We start from the raw sequence: 16238 nt of genomic DNA on the forward strand, positions 1-16238 counted from the left end.
CAAGCCGCCAGACACCACCAAGCGGGCCGCATGCTGGACAGTGGGGGCAGCAAGCACATGGCGGCCTCCCCACGGCTGAGCACGGCCACCCCTGGCCTCAGCCGACCCCTGGAGGTGGACACAACCCTCCCCACCCCCAGAGTCCACGGTTTCTGCTGTAGCCTGGAATAGACACAGCTACTTTCAAGTCAGGGCCCCCTTATCACCCCTGCCTCTGAGCCAGCAAGGTCAACGCTGCACCCCTCAATGCGGCAGCTGCTTTACACTGAGGGGACACTGGTCCCCAGCTCCACTGAGCACCTGCTTCCTCCTCCCCACGGTGGCAGTGTTAGGACATAACGCCTGGGGGTGAGAAATCATTGAGAAAACTGAGATGGGAGCCACAAAGGCAAGTGGACCCCAGGCCAAGGCCCTCACCTCCTGTGTCCAAGCACATCATTGCGTCTGGGCAGACTCACAGCAGAATGAGGGGCTCCCCTTCAGACTGTGCACATGTGCCGGGGGCCCCACATGTGCTGGGGAGGAGGTGCAGCCGCACGGGGAACAAGCTGCTTTCCTACTCAGCTTCATTCTCAAGGGGACTGATGATGGGGGAGACAGGAGGAGAGACAGAGAGAAAAGGAGTAAGCCCGAGGGGCCTGCTCGGGGGCGGCAGGAAGGGCTGAGCGGAGGCCTGACGACACCAGCAGAGCCTGCGCTAAAGATGCAGCCTGGTACTTGTGCGGCTTAAATGTCTTTTTCTCAAAACTCAAGCTTTTCTGCTGATTGTGAAACGCTTTACCACATTCACCTTCTGTTCAGGAACCTGAAACATTTGCTCTTTGCATGAACTTCCAGCCGAGGCCTCGGCTCAGTCTGCTCCAGCGTCCCCACTCTCCCTCAGATTGTCCTCAGACCCGGAAGGAGGCCCTGTCCACCCCACTTACATGGGCTCCACACAAGCTCGCTGACCAGGGCACACGGGAATCCATGGTGCTGGATGGAGGCCCAGCTCTCTGCTGCCTCCTGGGGCAAAGGCCCTCTTCCTACTCAGTCAGGACAATCCCCCAAGGTTCGTGCCCCCCAGCCAGGCCTCCACATAAGGTCTGTCCAGGAAGGACCCAACAGGAGACTTCGTCAGAGGTGGACCCAAGCCCACTTGGTCTGCTGGCCAACAGAGGCAGAGCAGAAGGGAGATGACTGTGCAGCAGAAACCGCGGACTTTACAGGGAGCAGGTCCAACCTCGCACCCAGCAACCCCCACCCCCAATTCTGACTCAGTCTCGACACTTACCTGCCTCTCTCTCAGAAGCCCCTATCTCCTCTCTTGGCCCAAGGCCAGTTCCTGTGATCAAGTGGCCCCTGAGGGCCCTCAGAAGGCCAGGAGCCAGGGAGAGCGCACTAGAGGCCAGAGGGGGCGGGTACAGCTGGGCTCTGAGCACAGGAGGGCGGCGGTGAGGGTGACAGGAAGCAGAGGAAAAGGAGAGCAGAGCAAGCAAAACAAAGAGCTTTAAGAACGTATAAGTCATGAAACCAACCGTTTCCTATATGTGATGTTTTCATGGATGGGTATTTGCGTGTTATTTACAAATTGGGATGTTTGAGCAGCAGGCGCGCAACATACAGACGGAGACATGGTTTTCGCATTGTATGTTGGGTGGCGTGAGTCAGCAGGTAGGTTAAGGTAAATCAAGAACAAAAACAGAAAACAAAAGAGAAAATGAGTCATCAACACAAGCAAAAACTCAAACTCTGAATACTTCACTGGAAATTTTTAGGATTTTGGTAAACTGCATATTTTGCTTAAAAATGAACCAAATCAAAACACATTTTTGAAATCTGTAGGTTACACAGACAGAGGCGTCATTTGCATTTCTGTTTGTAATGCAAATCCAAAGATGACTCACAGACACTTATTTTTTTATTCCAGGCAAAGAAATCAATGTCAGTTTCATGCTTGTTTGGAGCACTTTCTCTATGCAACCCTGGTTATTAAGACTATTGCTCTATGCGACTTTTAAGTTGGGAGTGGGAACTGACACTCATATTTTTGCCTCAGGAAAAAAAAAGTGCATCCACAAAGTAACAGATGAAGTGACTACAAATGGAGAAAGAGAAGCAACACGGAAACCCACAGGGCGGCTTGCCTTCCTCTTCCCTCCTCCAGGCAGAGCAGCAAGAAGACTGCCCTCGGAAATCACTAGCAGCTGGGCAGCTGAGCTTTGAGACCAGGCGGATTCTGAACACTCCCACCAGAACTGCTGGGTGTGCAGGATTGAGGGAGGCTGCCCTGGAGGGTCTCAAACATCTGCAAGCTGCCCCTCAAGAGTCCAGCAGCTGAGGGGCCTCTCTCTGGAGAGGCATCCCTGGGAGACAGCACGTCGATGACATTAGCCACCTGAGCCTCCACCCCCTGCTGACGAGGCACACACGTGCCCAAACCCCCGGGACTGTGCCCTTGCAGTCGGAAGCCCAGTGTTCGGATCCTTTTTTCCAGGGGAATAAAGATTCCTGTGTCCAGGGAAGCAGAGCACACAGGGGAACCGTTTCTGAGCGGGAAGCCCACAGTGAACGGGCAGCACCCAGACCGTACTGCAAGGCCAACGGCTAGTACAACAAACACCCTTGATTTTTTTTTGTTAAAACGGCAGCTCTCAGCCTGGATTGTTCAGATCATTAACTTCTCAACACCATGAAACATCTCATGTAAACAAAAGAATACGTGTAATTATATATATACACACATGATTTTTAAATAAAGATGATAAATCACCCATATATTCATTATCCAGCTTAAAAACCAGAATGTCACCATTACTCTGAAAGCCCTTCCTGTCTCTCTCTTCCCCAGATGTAGTTGTGCTTAGTCGCTCAATTGTGTCTGACTCTGCGATCCCCATGGATTGTAGCCCACCAGGCTCCTCCATCCCTGGGGGTTCTCCGGGCAGGAATACTGGAGTAGGTTGCCATGCCCCCCTCCACAAGATGTAGTAACTACACTTAATTATTGTTAATAATTGCTTTTCTTTACTGTTTTAGCTCAAACTCTTAAAATGAGCTATACTTGTCTTTTCTTAACTCTGTGATGGGATTAGACTGTATGTAGCCCTCGTGGGCTTGGGTGAACTTGTGCTCTGACTCTGAGCAAATGTCAATTTGAGAGGCGTCCTCCTGATGAGGATTTCATTCACTGTGTCCACAAACCACTTCTGCTGCCACTGCAGACACTGCCACGAACATCAGAGTGGAGAGCGTCTCCAGGCTCTGCTGCTGCAGACACTGCCACGAACATCAGAGTGAACAACGTCTCCAGGCTCATCTGCTCAGGCACCCTGCACACCTGTACCTCGGAGGCTGTAGCTACAGATGTGCCCGACCTCCCCAGACACCCAGCAGCAGCACCCACATCCTCACCCACCGCTGGCCACGTCGGAATTTCTGTTTGACAAACCAGTAACTATGAAATGGCATCTCGGTGCTGTTTCACTTTGCATTTCTTTGATTACAAATAAGGTTGAGCATCTTTCCGTGGCGTGTCTTCTGCTCTGTAAGATGCCTTGGGCTCACAGAAGAGCCTCGCACACTCTGGACACTAACCTCCCCTGGGGTCTGGAAGGCCTCTGCCCTCCAGCCCTGGTCACCACGTGCTGGCCTCACACTCTTTGCTCCCGTGGATCTCACACCATCTCATCTTACAGGCTCACAATTCCCAGCCTTACATTATTGGCCCGAGTCTCCTCTGGCTGCCCATGGACGACTCCAGGGAGGGCAGCCGGACTGAACTCTAACACGGATAAAGTGCAGCCAGACGGTCATCAGAAAACCTGTTCCTCACAATTTTCTCCCTTTTCAATGAAAGACCGACCACTTCTCCAAGTGCTCAGAAAAAAATTCTGATGCCATCCTTGCTTCATCTCTCACACTCCCATCTGATTCATCTACAGCTCTACCTTGAAGTTACACCCAGAACTTGACCATGTCTCACTGCACCCCAGCTCCCCAGCTCCACTCCTGGCTCATGGCAGTAATGCTGGGCCACATACACATCTTCTGTGGCCCAATATCCAGTTGTCACAGCTTATATCTTTGTTCCTGAAAGCTTTTCCAGGCCAGGACACAAGGCCTACAGCCTAACGTCAATAAATGATGAGTTGTTATTCAGTCACTAAGTCATATCCAACTCTTTGCCACCCCATGGACAGCAGCCCGCCTGGCTCCTCTGCCCGTGGGACTTTCCAGGCAAGAATACTGGAGTCGGTTCCCATTTTCTTCTCAGGGAATCTTCCTGGGATTGAACCCGGGTCTCCTTCATTGGCACGTAGATTCGTTACCAGGGAAGCCCAATACAGGCTGATTGTTTGGCCCTCTCTACCTGTGGCAGACAATGCCTGGTGGGGATGCCCAGGGATATAACAGCAGCTGACCTGCCAGCATCTTCCACGAGCTGCCCCACCTTCCTTCCCACTTGCTTCCAGATAACAACTTGAACCACACCCTGTCTCAGGGTGTTTCTAGGACAATCCAGCTAAAACAGCCTCTGCTTGCACCTGCACACACTTCTCGACAGAGCCACCAGGGCTGTGGCCTTAAAAGCCAGACAGTGTCGCTCCTCACAAAGCCTCCAAGCCCTCCCATCGCACTCAGAAGAAAAGCCAAGCTCTACTGACTGCACAGCCTTCCCTGTGCAGCCAGCGTGCCCACCCCCTCAGCCCTGAGGGGGCCTCTGCTGCCCGCAGCTCTGACCGGCTCCACCTCCGCTTGAGCCCAGCTTGCTGCCTGGAGCTGCGCCTCATGACACACAAGCACCCAGTCCTCACGCGCTCTGCTCTGTCTTCCCGCCATCACTGGCACTGTGAGTCCTGCCCACTAGGATGAAACAGAGTTGCACCTTTTGTCCCAGCACTTAGGACAGTGCTGAGCACACCACAGGCACTGCACAAGTAAGTGTCTTAACACACATACGTGAAGGAGTGTGATGTGACTGTCCTTTCCCTCTTCACGGATCGGCATTCCTCCTTTTGATAAACAAAAACTTTATTTTATACAATCTTTTCCAGTTATGGCTGGTACTTTACATATATTTTGCTTAACAAAGCATCCCTATCTCAAAGTCTTAAAGATAATCTCTTGTATTTTCTTCTAAGACTGTTAAAGTTTTGTCTCTTACACTTACGTTTTTTCACCCATTTGCCGCATTTTCGTGAATGTACGAACCAAGATCCAACGTCTCTTTTCCCCTGTGTTGTTCATCAGTTACGCCCACAGTGAGTCACACACCAAGTTTCCAAATACAACCAAGTCCGTGTCCAGGCTCTTGAGCTATGCCTACGCCAACACCACACTGTTTTAACTGCTACAACTTCCCAGGATGTCTCCTCACTGTCAGGAGCAGCCTCCCCACCACAGCCCCCCAGGAGCACCTTCTTCTCAAGTATCTTGGCCATTTGTGAGCCTTTCTCTTACAAATGCTAAAAACAACTTGCCAAACTGCATAAAAAGAGACAAACAAAAAGAAAAGCAAAATAATTGGTATTTTTATTGAAATTGCATTGAATCTATAGATCAACTGGGGAAAATCGCCATCTCTATGACATTGACACCACTTATTAACATGACATGCACCTCCATCTATGCAGGTCTTCGTTTAATAATTTTGCACAAAGAGATCTCGCACACACACCTTGTTAGGTTTATCGTCAGGAGTGCCGATGTTGTAACGAAATACAATGCACTCTCTTGAGCAACCTCACATTCAATTAGTTTTAGATTATCCTAGATTTCATCCACAGATGATACGTCTTCTTCGACTAATGGCAGTTTACGTAGTCCCCTTCTGAAACTTAAGCATTCCCTTTGTTTTTCTGTCTTATTCATTCGGCAAGTACTTACGAACGCCTGCACACTGCCAGGCACTATTTTAAGCACTGGAATCAGCAGTGAGCAAAGCAGACAAAAATCTGTTCTTATGAAGCTGACACACAACTTACTGAACTGTTGATATATTGTTCAATGTTGAAAAGAAGTAGTGGTTACAGACATCATTGTCCTTTTCTGATTTTAAAGGGAATTCTTTCCAAATTTCACCACTGTAGATATTTGCATAGGGCTTCTTGGTGAATGCTCTTCATCAAGTTAACACATGCTAATCGTTTCCATCACGAATAAAATCTGAATTTTATTGAGTATCTTTTCTGCATCTGTGACAGGCTTATTAACAGTGTCCTTTGACCTGTTCATGTAAATTACAGTGATAGCCTTTCTGTTGTGGAGTCTGGTGTTCCTGGGATAAACCTGACTGCACTTCTTCCTGGACACTGCGGGATCTGGCTTGCTTACATGCTGTTTTGAATTCTGCATCTATGTTAATGAGTGAGTATGGATTATGATCGTCCTTTCTTACACTCTTCTTAAAATTTTTGATGTCAAGATTCAAGGCTACATTGTATGATGTAGCCTCATACAACTAGTTAGGAAATGTTCCCTCTTCTATTCTCTAGAACATACGTAGCATTGAAATGGCCTTTCCCCATGTTTGAGGTGGAAATCTAGTGTACCAGAGTGTTATAACCCAGTGGTGTGAGCCGTGTCTGAACAGGGACCCCACTGGACCTCACGCCTCCTACTCTTGGAAGACTCCGTGTGTCCTGGAGACAGCAGGCCCACCTAAGGGAAGACCGCTGCTTCCGTTCATCAGCTGACGCAAAGCAGCAGGTTTCAGAGCAAGAGAAGGCTCTCTAGCAGGTCCACACTGCAGTGTCAGGAGCCCGCCACTTGGGCCACAAGCCCCAGCAGGCCCCATGGTGCTAGGAATATCTGTGGGAGATAAACACCTGTGTGGGGCCCTCGAAGGCCCCACATGAAAGTCAATATAGTCACCTAGGCTCCTGGCAATGGCACCCCACTCCAATACTCTCGACTGGAAAATCCCATGGACGGAGGAGCCTGGTGGGCTGCAGTCCATGGGGTCGCTAAGAGTCAGACAGGACTGAGCGACTTCACTTTCACTTTTCACTTTCGTGCATTGGAGAAGGAAATGGCAACCCACTCCAGTGTTCTTGCCTGGAGAATCCCAGGGATGGGGGAGCCTGGTGGTGGCTCCCCCATCCCTGGGATTCTCCAGGCAAGAACACTGGAGTGGGTTGCCATTTCCTTCTCCAAGGGTGGGCTGCTGTCTATGGGGTTGCACAGAGTCGGACACGACTGAAGCGACTTAGCAGCAGCAGCAGCAGCAGGCTCCTGGAGCAAAGATTCACATCATCTGCAGAGATGTCATGCCTGGCTACAAGGTCCTACAGAGACTGTCTGACCATGAGACGCCGTATCTATGGCACCAAAGTTGCCCTCACGAGTCATGTGCTGCAGGCCCAGCAACAGCCCGGGGCACAATGGACATGCCACATCTGGGGCCACACGGGAGCAAGTCTAGAGGCCACAGTCACATGACAGGAAGGCCCAGCCAGCCTCTCGCCTCTGTCACACCAGTCTCTTCTCAGGTCACCCTTTCCCAGCACATCGTGGGATGGTCACTAAAACTGGGCCGTAAAACTCAAAACCTGGTTATGGAGGGACTGGCTTGATATACTAGTATAGCCCTCAGTAGAGCCCCAGGCAGGGCCACCCAAGAGACAGTGTGAGGCAGAGCTCTGAGTGGTGTGCGCAATCTACCATGGCATGGGTACGTGTGTGTGTCTGTGTGTGTGTGTGTGTGTGTGTGTGTAGGGAGACGTTGTCTGTGATAAGGCAAGGACTCCAGCTTGCTCAGGCCTCTGGAGGGAACAAGGTTTGGGGCAGAGGCACCGGCTGGACCTGGGAACGGACACTGTGTGTCATATGTGAACACCACCCCAGCACCCACAGCCACAGAGGCACTAAAACCCACGCACCCTGGACGCACTGGCCGATGATGGCAGCAGGCCTCCGTCCCCAGCCCCACTCACACGGCAGACCCACAGAGGCAGGGACTGAGACAGCTGGGGGGAGCCTGTGCCTGGGCCCGACAGCCAGGCTCCTCCTCAGCAAAGCGAATACAGCCACAGCCACTACTGAACACCTGCCCATTGCAAGCGAGGCCACCTGCAGGCCTCTAAGGAGAGCCATACTTGGTGCTGCCAGCAGTCACTTTGTGGGAAACTCTCCCCTGGAAACAGCAGTGATGGGTCTCCACAGGGACCACTCATATCTCGGATCAGGCCTGCCTTGGCTGATGCACTAGCGTCAGAGATGTACCAGAAGGAGATTCCACACGACATCCACTTAGAGGAGAAAGGAGGGCCAACAGGGCGAGAGACCCGGGACCCGCTAGCATGTCAGCCTCCACATCACTCAGGTGTCGGCCGGGTGAAACGCCGGGACAGCCTCTCGCAGGCACAGAAAAGACACTGGGATGGCGGGGCTGTCCTTCAAGAGGAGTGGGCGGCCGATAGATATACTGGGTGCCCAACCTGAAAACATGCATGGATTTGGGAAACAAGGGCCCAAAGTAGAGGTGGGCCCTGTCACCCACAGGAGCCCAGGGGGACTTTGCGCCACCATCCCACAAACTCAAGTGAGGCACATCTAGGAGTCCAGACTCAAACAGGTGGAGACAGCTTCCTCTGTGGGACCCAGGAGGCCACCCTGGCTCCTGTGACTCTGGGCTCTTCACAGCCAAGGTGTGAAGGGCAGAGCTGCCCTTGCGTGGGGCAGGGAGAAGTCTGTCTGGAAATCAGGGGGCTCCCAGGGGCCTTTCTAGAAGTTTCTGGGACCAGTCTGAACTGTGCCTGCACCATCATAGCAGCTAGAGCCACCACAGGGCACAGCAAGCAGGGCCTTGGCGGCGCAGCATGAACGCTGGCTCACTTGGTATGACCAGCAACCGGAGCAGCAGAGGGCTGGCCACAGCAAAGATCCCAAGATGACGTGGGTCCCCGTGGCAACCGTAGGCGCCCTGTTCCTCCTCCCATCAACTCCCTCCTCCCTGAGGTCATGACCAGCACCATCTGAAGCCAGAGACAGGACCCGACATGAAGAGTAGGCAGAGCCGGGTGGGGCCAGGGCTGCAAGCAGATGCCCCCACCCTGCATGTGGCCCTCAGGCCCAGCAGCACAGGCTGCGGGAGCCTGCTTTACCTGCCTCAGGGCACTCGGGTACCTGGGAATCCACACCCCAGGCAAGCCTTTAGCCGAGACCTGGCGGGCACAGAACTCCGCAGCTCACCCGACATGGAGCTGGAGCCTCAGCCCCTGTGGTTCTTCTCTCCACACCCACCTCCCCAAAGCTCTCCCCGTGGTTCTGCCTCGGAACATGTCCCAAAATATAACTTTTACAAGAACCCTCATCTCAGCGTCTATTCCTAGGGAATTGAACATAAGAAACGTTGATAGAGATGTTCTTATCTTTGATCCTATCGATCTGTTGTGCTTGAAGAACACCGCTTATGACTCAGATTATTTCAAGTTTGTTGAGACATGTTCATGCTCTAGCCCTCAGTCAGTTTTCAGATATAATCCATGCATTTTAGTAAGAACTAGAATCTCCAGCATGTGTGCGTGTGCACACACACACACGTATGTAAAACAAACCTGATATTTTAAAATACTCCAAATCCTTCTTGGCTTTAGTTGTATCTTTTTGGAACCAGTTGTCAGGTGCATCCGTACTAGACACATACGAAATTACAAGATCCTTATCTTCCTGGTCACTTACACTCCCAGTGATTCTCCAGCCATCAGCCTGGAAGACCTTCTGGGAACCAATTTCTTACCCAAGATAAAGTATGTGCCTACAGGACACCCAGCCCCCAAACTCGCCTCTGGGGAGGAGCTTCGTGGGGAAGCATCCTCTGAGGAGGAGCTAACCCCCAGGCCTGGAGGCACAGTGGGGAGACCGCTCAGGGCCTGCAGGGGCAGGAGAGCTACTCACCGCAATCTCTGTTACTAAAATATCAGTAATACTTCCCAACACAGTGACAAAGTCAAAGACATTCCAGGCGTCTCTGAAATAGTTCTGGAGAGAAAGAAGGGCAGTTAGTGCTGGGCTGGCGGGGGTGGGGAGGCTCTGCAGACAAGCTGTAGGAGGTGGCCTCTCGTCAAGAAGGTAGCAGAGGACACATGGGCTCCCTCGTGGGCAGGTGGGCGGAGCACAAGGCTGCACATCCCCTCCCCTCCAGGAACAGGGTGGGGGCAGAGGTGGGGCAGAACCCGGCCGTCGCTTCCCTGGGGCCCCTTCAGGGTCATATGTGCTCTGGGGGTTCAGGGAAGCCCAGCTCTAAACAATGAACACTCAAAGATGCCCTACACAGGGGTGGCCAGAACACAGACACCAGAAGGCCTGAAGGGGCTAAGGCGCATACCAGCACTCCAAAGGCGATGACCTTGAGCACACACTCCATGGAGAACATGGACGTGAACACGATGTTCAGACACTTCAGCATCAGTTCGTACTCGTAGGGTGCATCGTAGAACTGCCCAAGGAAGAGGTGCTGTTGGCCATGGGCTCAGCTGCCCCGACCCACCCCACCAGGCTCATGAAGACCTCCTGTCAGAGCACAGCGGGCAGACACACCCGCCGCGCTGGGAGAGCCCTCCCTGCTCCCCGCGTCTTCCAGAACCTTCTCACGATCTCAGCCCACGGACAACCAGGAAATCTGGGTTGCGGAGGCAGCCCAAGCTGACCAGCACTCAGGGTGGTATCACCGCTGCCAACACCCCAGGAGGAGCAGGCCCTTCCCCCAGCTAGAGTCGAGTCCCCGTGTCCACGGGCGCCTGCAGTCCACCATGCAGGCCTCACGCACCTTCATCATCAGCACCACTGTGTTGAGGGCTATCATGGCCATGATGAAATACTCAAAGGGTGGTGAGACCACGAACGTCCACGTCTTGTACTGGAACGACTGCTTGTTCTGGGGCATGTACCGCGTCAGGGGTTTGGCGCTAATGGCGAAGTCGATACAAGCCCTCTGCGAGGGAGAAAGGAGAAGTGAGAACTTGGACCCCTTCGAGCCCCTGCACACCCCCTCCCCCAGCCACACACAGAGCCCCGATGACAGAAGGCCTTCTCCAGGGAGCCCTCCCCACCCCATGCTGGCCAGTGGTCCCCACACAGAAGGGAGGCCCAAGGGCCCTGACCACATTGCCCACCAGGGAGCTGCCTGGAAATGGAAAGGCAGGGAGTCCTACCTCGTTCTTCTCCAAGCTGCACTCAGACATGACTTTGTCCCCCTGCTCCTGGAAGGTGATGATGATCAAGGCCACAAAGATGTTCACAAAGAAGAAGGGGAAGACCACGAAGTAGACCACATAGAAGATGGACAGCTCCATGCGGAACCCGGGGCTGGGGCCCTGCTCCTCGTAGGTGGCATCCACCGAGTGTTTCAGCACCCTGGGCCAAGAGCCAACACCAAACATCAGGGGAGCCCAGGAGGACACGGTCCCAGGAAACACAAGACCTACGTCACAGGAGGGCTTCTGTGGCTGAGCTGGGGTGGTGCCATGCACGGCCAGGCCTGCTCCCCAGGAGAGCCGTGTCTCCCAGCAGCAGGCTGCCCCTCCCAAAGGGCTTGTACTCAGGGCTGCTGGGGACCTCCAGGAGGAGGCCTTGGCTGCCTGAGGTCCTATCCCTACAAGGAGAAGCGGGAGAGGCCCAGAAGTCCTGTGCTGCCCGGCTCTCTCCCATTTCACACCAGGTCACCTACCCATACCCTGCTTCACCTGTTGTCAGGAAGCCCTGGGTTCAGCAGAGTCTCCTGGCAGAGCATCACCCCTACCTTCTGAGGGATGGTCCTCTCAGCTCTAAAGGAAGCCCCTGCCATCCAGCGCGGCACTGAACACATGCATCCCTCAGGCTCCCCTTAATGAGGCCAGCAGCCAGCTCCTCTTCCCTCCAGCGCCCTGCCACTGAGCGGGGATTTTTAGGAGCTCATGATACTGTGCTCTGGGCTTACTCTCCTCCTCCTCCAGGCTGCCCACTCCCAGAGGGAGGGCCTCCTCTCACCAGTAAGCACAGAGCCTAGGGCGGATCTGCTTAGTGACAGGTGCAGAGTCTCAGCTCCCCACCCAGCTGCCCCTCTCTCGCCGAGCAGCCGTGAGGAGCCGGGCAGCACTCACATGGGCCACCCTTCGCCCGTGGACACAGTGAACAGCGTTAGCAGGGCCCACAGCACGTTGTCATAGTGAAAGTCGTATTTCTTCCACTGCCGCGGCTGAGCTTCCACCTCCTCCTTCTCGTAGTCCAAATACTGGCCCCTGGGGGTGGGAACACAGAGGGAGCCAGAGGTCAAAGGCAAAGGATCGAAACAAACCCCCGTGTCTGCAGTCAACCAACTTTTGAAAAGGGTCGTCCATTCAGGGGAGAAAGACTGGTCTCTTCATCAGATGGTGCTGAAACCACTGAGTATCTACAGGTGAGAATATGAATGTGGACCCCCATCTCACCCCATGTGTACAAATTAACTCAAAATAGATCAAAGGCATAAATGTAAGTAGTAACTTTATAAGACTCTTAGAAGAAAATATAGGGGGCCACAGAAAAAAATAGGTAAACTGGACTTTGTCAAAATGGAAAGCTCTGTTTTTCAAAGGAAATCATCAACACTCAAAATGGGACTAAAGACAGAAAACCATCTGTCTGATAAGGGGCTTTCTATCAGCACTACACTAACAACTATTACAATCAGTTATACAATGGATGAACATTTCAATTTTAAAAACGGATAAAAGACCTGAATAGATATTTTTGCAAAGAAGACATACAAATTATCAATATGCACATGAAAAGAGGCTCTACATCATGAATCATCAAGGAAACGCAAATCAAACCACAATGAGACACCACTTCATCCCCACTAAGATGGCTATAATTACATTTTTTAAAAGGAAAATAACAGTGTTGGCAAGCCCGTGAAGAAATCAGAACTCTCAGACACTGTTGGTGGGAAACAGTTTGGCAGCTCCTGAAACTGACAAAGAGAATCACCACGCAGCCCAGCAACCCCACCTCCAGGCTTATCCTCGAGAAAAATGAGAGCACCTGTGCACAGAAAAAGTTGCACATGTATTCGAAGCAGCAGTAACCACAGCAGCCCAAACATGGGGACAACCCAAATGTCCACCAACAGGTAGGCAGATCCGTTCAGTGAGGTTTGATGATAAAAGGAATGACATCCAACCGTCAGGAGAGGGAGACCACTTGGGCCATAGCAGCAGAGACCTTGACCACTGAAGCAGCGGGAGTCGGGTACAGCGGGCCACACAGAGCACATGATTCCCTTTGTGTGCAAAGTCTAGGATGGCGCTCACACGGGCACCAGCCTTCCCCCCCGCCCCTCCCTGAGGGCACTTCTCTTGTCTGCTCAGCTGGGGCCCAAGGCCTCAGTGATGAGGAAGTGGCTTCAGCCCTGGGGCTGCCCCGACCTTAGGGCCCAGCCTGGATCTTGAGGGTTGACACGGCGTCCAGCGGAGGCCGCACTGAGCCCCCTGAGGCGTGCAGGCAGGACGGGCCCAGGCCGGCCCTGGGGACAGTAGGGGGCCCAGTTTACCTGCAGTCCCGCTCCAGCTCCTTGGACTCGTCGGTGCAGTAGAAAAACTTCCCCTTGAAGAGCTGTACCGCGATGACAGCAAATATGAACATGAAGAGCATGTAGACGATCAGGATGTTGAGGACGTTCTTCAGGGAGTTCACCACACAGTCAAACACAGCCTGGGGAGGGGCAGGGCTGTGAGGGGGTGGGGCCAGCCCGGGACCCAGAAGGGTCTGCACCGGGGACCAGGAGGGTCCTCCTGGACCGGACGGGTGGGCAGGAGGTACTAAAGAGCTGGTGCAGCAGGGGGCCCGACACCACGGAGAGCCTGGGGCTGGGGCCAGCGTTAGGCCACTCAGCCAGGCCTCGGGCCAGCACGGAGGGAAGGCACAGGGCTAAACTGAGGGCACTGCTTGACCTCTGCCCGTCGGGGGCATTCGGGATGAGGTAGACAACCGGCGATGTGAGGCCAGCTCAAGGCAGGACTTGGGCACGTGCGTGAACCAGAGGGGACTCCCAGCTGCTCCCACTGCCCAGGCCACCTGTTCTCCAGTGAACCTCTCCCTGCTGCCCTGGTCTGGTTGTTGCTGGCTGTGCACAGAGGCCAATCTGCACCCGGCTCTCAAGGGCCCGTGGGGCACACTCCACACATGGGCAGCTGCCCTGGCAGCCCTGCCCCTGGTGCCTCAGTCACCCTTGAGCCGCCCCTTCAACATGGGCTCTAAGCAAACCACCCCCCAGAACCTCACATCACTTAGTATCTCCACGGCCTACAGGTCAAAGGTTCTCCTAACATTTTACTGCACAGTCTTGGAGGATTAAGTGAATTTAAGCACAAGCTCAGCAACAATTAGACTGCAGCACAATTCTAAAGCCATATCCCCCAACCCCTGCTCTCCTGGCATCTCCCTGTGACCCTGACCTCTGCACTACAGCTGCTGATAAAACACTTGGTCCTGTGGGTGCCCCTGAGTGGAGGAAGACGAGCTTCACAGGACATGCAGAGAAGGAGCCCCCTCGGAGATGGTCACAGAGCTGAGAGCCCATCCCATGCACACAATGTAGGGCCTCCCTCATGGGGGCCTCTCCTCAGCTATGCTCGTCCCCACCCTACACGGGAAGCTGCAGGGGGCCAGGCCAGATACATATGTGCACCCCGCAATGCATTCCTACATGTACGTGTGTGCACACACATGTACACACACACGAAGTCTACCTGTAAACGTGTACACACATAGGTACACATGCACACACACAGCCCCACCCCCCTCCAGGCCCCACTCCAGACTCTCACTTTGAGCTTGGGCAGCCGCTTGATGGTCTTGAGTGGCCTCAGCACACGCAGGACCCTCAGGGACTTGATGGTGCTGATGTCTTTCCCTTTGGAGCCTCTAGAAGGGAGAAGCCACCCATGTAGACAGGTAGGGTGCACACCTGTGCCCAGAGCACTGGGGACAGGGTAGCCTTGGTCCTGAAGACGCCTCAGGCCAGTGCATCTCCCCCAACAGGCTGCCTGAGTGGACAAGGGCTGGGGCCAGGCCAGCGGCACCTGGTGTCCAGGGAGAGCTGAGCTTCTGGGTGAGAAGAGCTCATCTCCCCAGATCCCATCATTCGGCACTCCCATGCCCCCCACACCAGAGTCCTCCAGACACCATGCCAAGACCCCAGTGGGAGTAAAGGTAGGTGGGCTCCAGGATGGCAGCCCCAGCCCAGGCAGCACGTGCAAGCCTATGAGCAGTGCAGACCATGCCCATCACCAGGGAGCCTTCTGGAAGGGCTGGCCTGCCTGCCTTTCCCTGCTGGTGGAGGGAGGGAGGGTTCACGCCACCAGGACTGAGCCTGATGTCAGGGAAGCGCCCAGCTGACTGTCATGCAAAGGCAAGAGCAGCAGGACCTATCAAGGCTGTGGCAAATGTGGTTGAAGTCCCTTCTTCTGACCCTTCTGACCCTTCACCGCCTGCCGTCTGCCCCTGTAACACGGCAGCATCTGCTCCTGCCTCAGAAACATTAAAACAGACTAACAGTGGCTGTAAATTAAAGAGGTGGCTGCCTGGTTCTTCCTGGCTCCACGGCAAACCCCATCGGTCTTTCACCCACCACAAGGCATTTAACATGACTCAAGTTATATAGAGACATTGGTGGGGAGACTTCTACAAAACTGCAAAAATGGTATGTAGAATAACTATAATTCTTATGATTGTGTGTCTAAAATATTGCTGGTTCATTAATGTTCTTCCAGATTTTAAGAAATCTTGTCCCTTAAGCTATCAGCAATTTGGTAAGATATACCTTTGTGAACTTCCCCGGAGGCCCAGATGGTAAAGCGTCTGCCTACAAAGCGGGAGACCTGGGTTCGATCCCTGGGTTGGGAAGATCCCCTGGAGAAGGACATGGCAACCCACTCCAGTATTCTTGCCTGGAAAATCCCATGGACGGAGGAACCTGGTGGGCTACAGTCCATGGGGTCACAAAGAGTCGGACATGACTGAGCGGCACTTACTTTACTTTACCTTTGTGAACAAAGATGAAACATTTACTTTTTCTCCCTGATTCCTTCAGAATTCAGAGTATTTCAATGAGTATTCTGACTTCCATGACAATATATTTATTCACATAAGTTCAATAAGAACCTATTCTCCTTCTCTAGGACACAACTGGAAACACTGGCCATATGACCAAGGCTTTGACTGACAAGGGGCCGCAGGTACAATCTGATGGCCATGTCCTCGGCTTGGTTTCCTGGCTTTGAAAGCTTTTGAGAGTT

At 53.3% G+C, this 16238-nt stretch overlaps 1 protein-coding gene across 6 annotated transcripts in view; it reads right to left on the minus strand.

Annotated features, from left to right (window-relative positions):
• CACNA1B (calcium voltage-gated channel subunit alpha1 B) overlaps window positions 1–16238 on the minus strand; it is a 213472-nt gene that overhangs the window by 32846 nt on the left and 164388 nt on the right. For 5 of the 6 annotated variants that reach the window (XR_015136010.1, XM_086323921.1, XM_086323922.1 and 2 more), the window contains 7 exons: window positions 14769–14865; window positions 13493–13653; window positions 12063–12200; window positions 11136–11337; window positions 10751–10915; window positions 10310–10420; window positions 9880–9963 (listed from right to left, as the gene is read on the minus strand). Coding sequence is in view for 5 of the 6 variants with exons in the window: in XM_086323921.1 (XP_086180047.1) it covers window positions 9880–9963; window positions 10310–10420; window positions 10751–10915; window positions 11136–11337; window positions 12063–12200; window positions 13493–13653; window positions 14769–14865 (958 nt within the window). In the remaining variant the exon portion in view is untranslated. The remainder of the gene's footprint in view (window positions 1–9879; window positions 9964–10309; window positions 10421–10750; window positions 10916–11135; window positions 11338–12062; window positions 12201–13492; window positions 13654–14768; window positions 14866–16238) is intronic. The other variant, XM_086323923.1, reaches the window with a different exon arrangement.

Source organism: Bos grunniens, chromosome 11 (genome assembly GCF_055505025.1).
Source record: "Bos grunniens cultivar Pamir isolate PY7600 chromosome 11, Bosgru_T2T1.0, whole genome shotgun sequence".
NCBI lineage: Eukaryota > Metazoa > Chordata > Mammalia > Artiodactyla > Bovidae > Bos > Bos grunniens.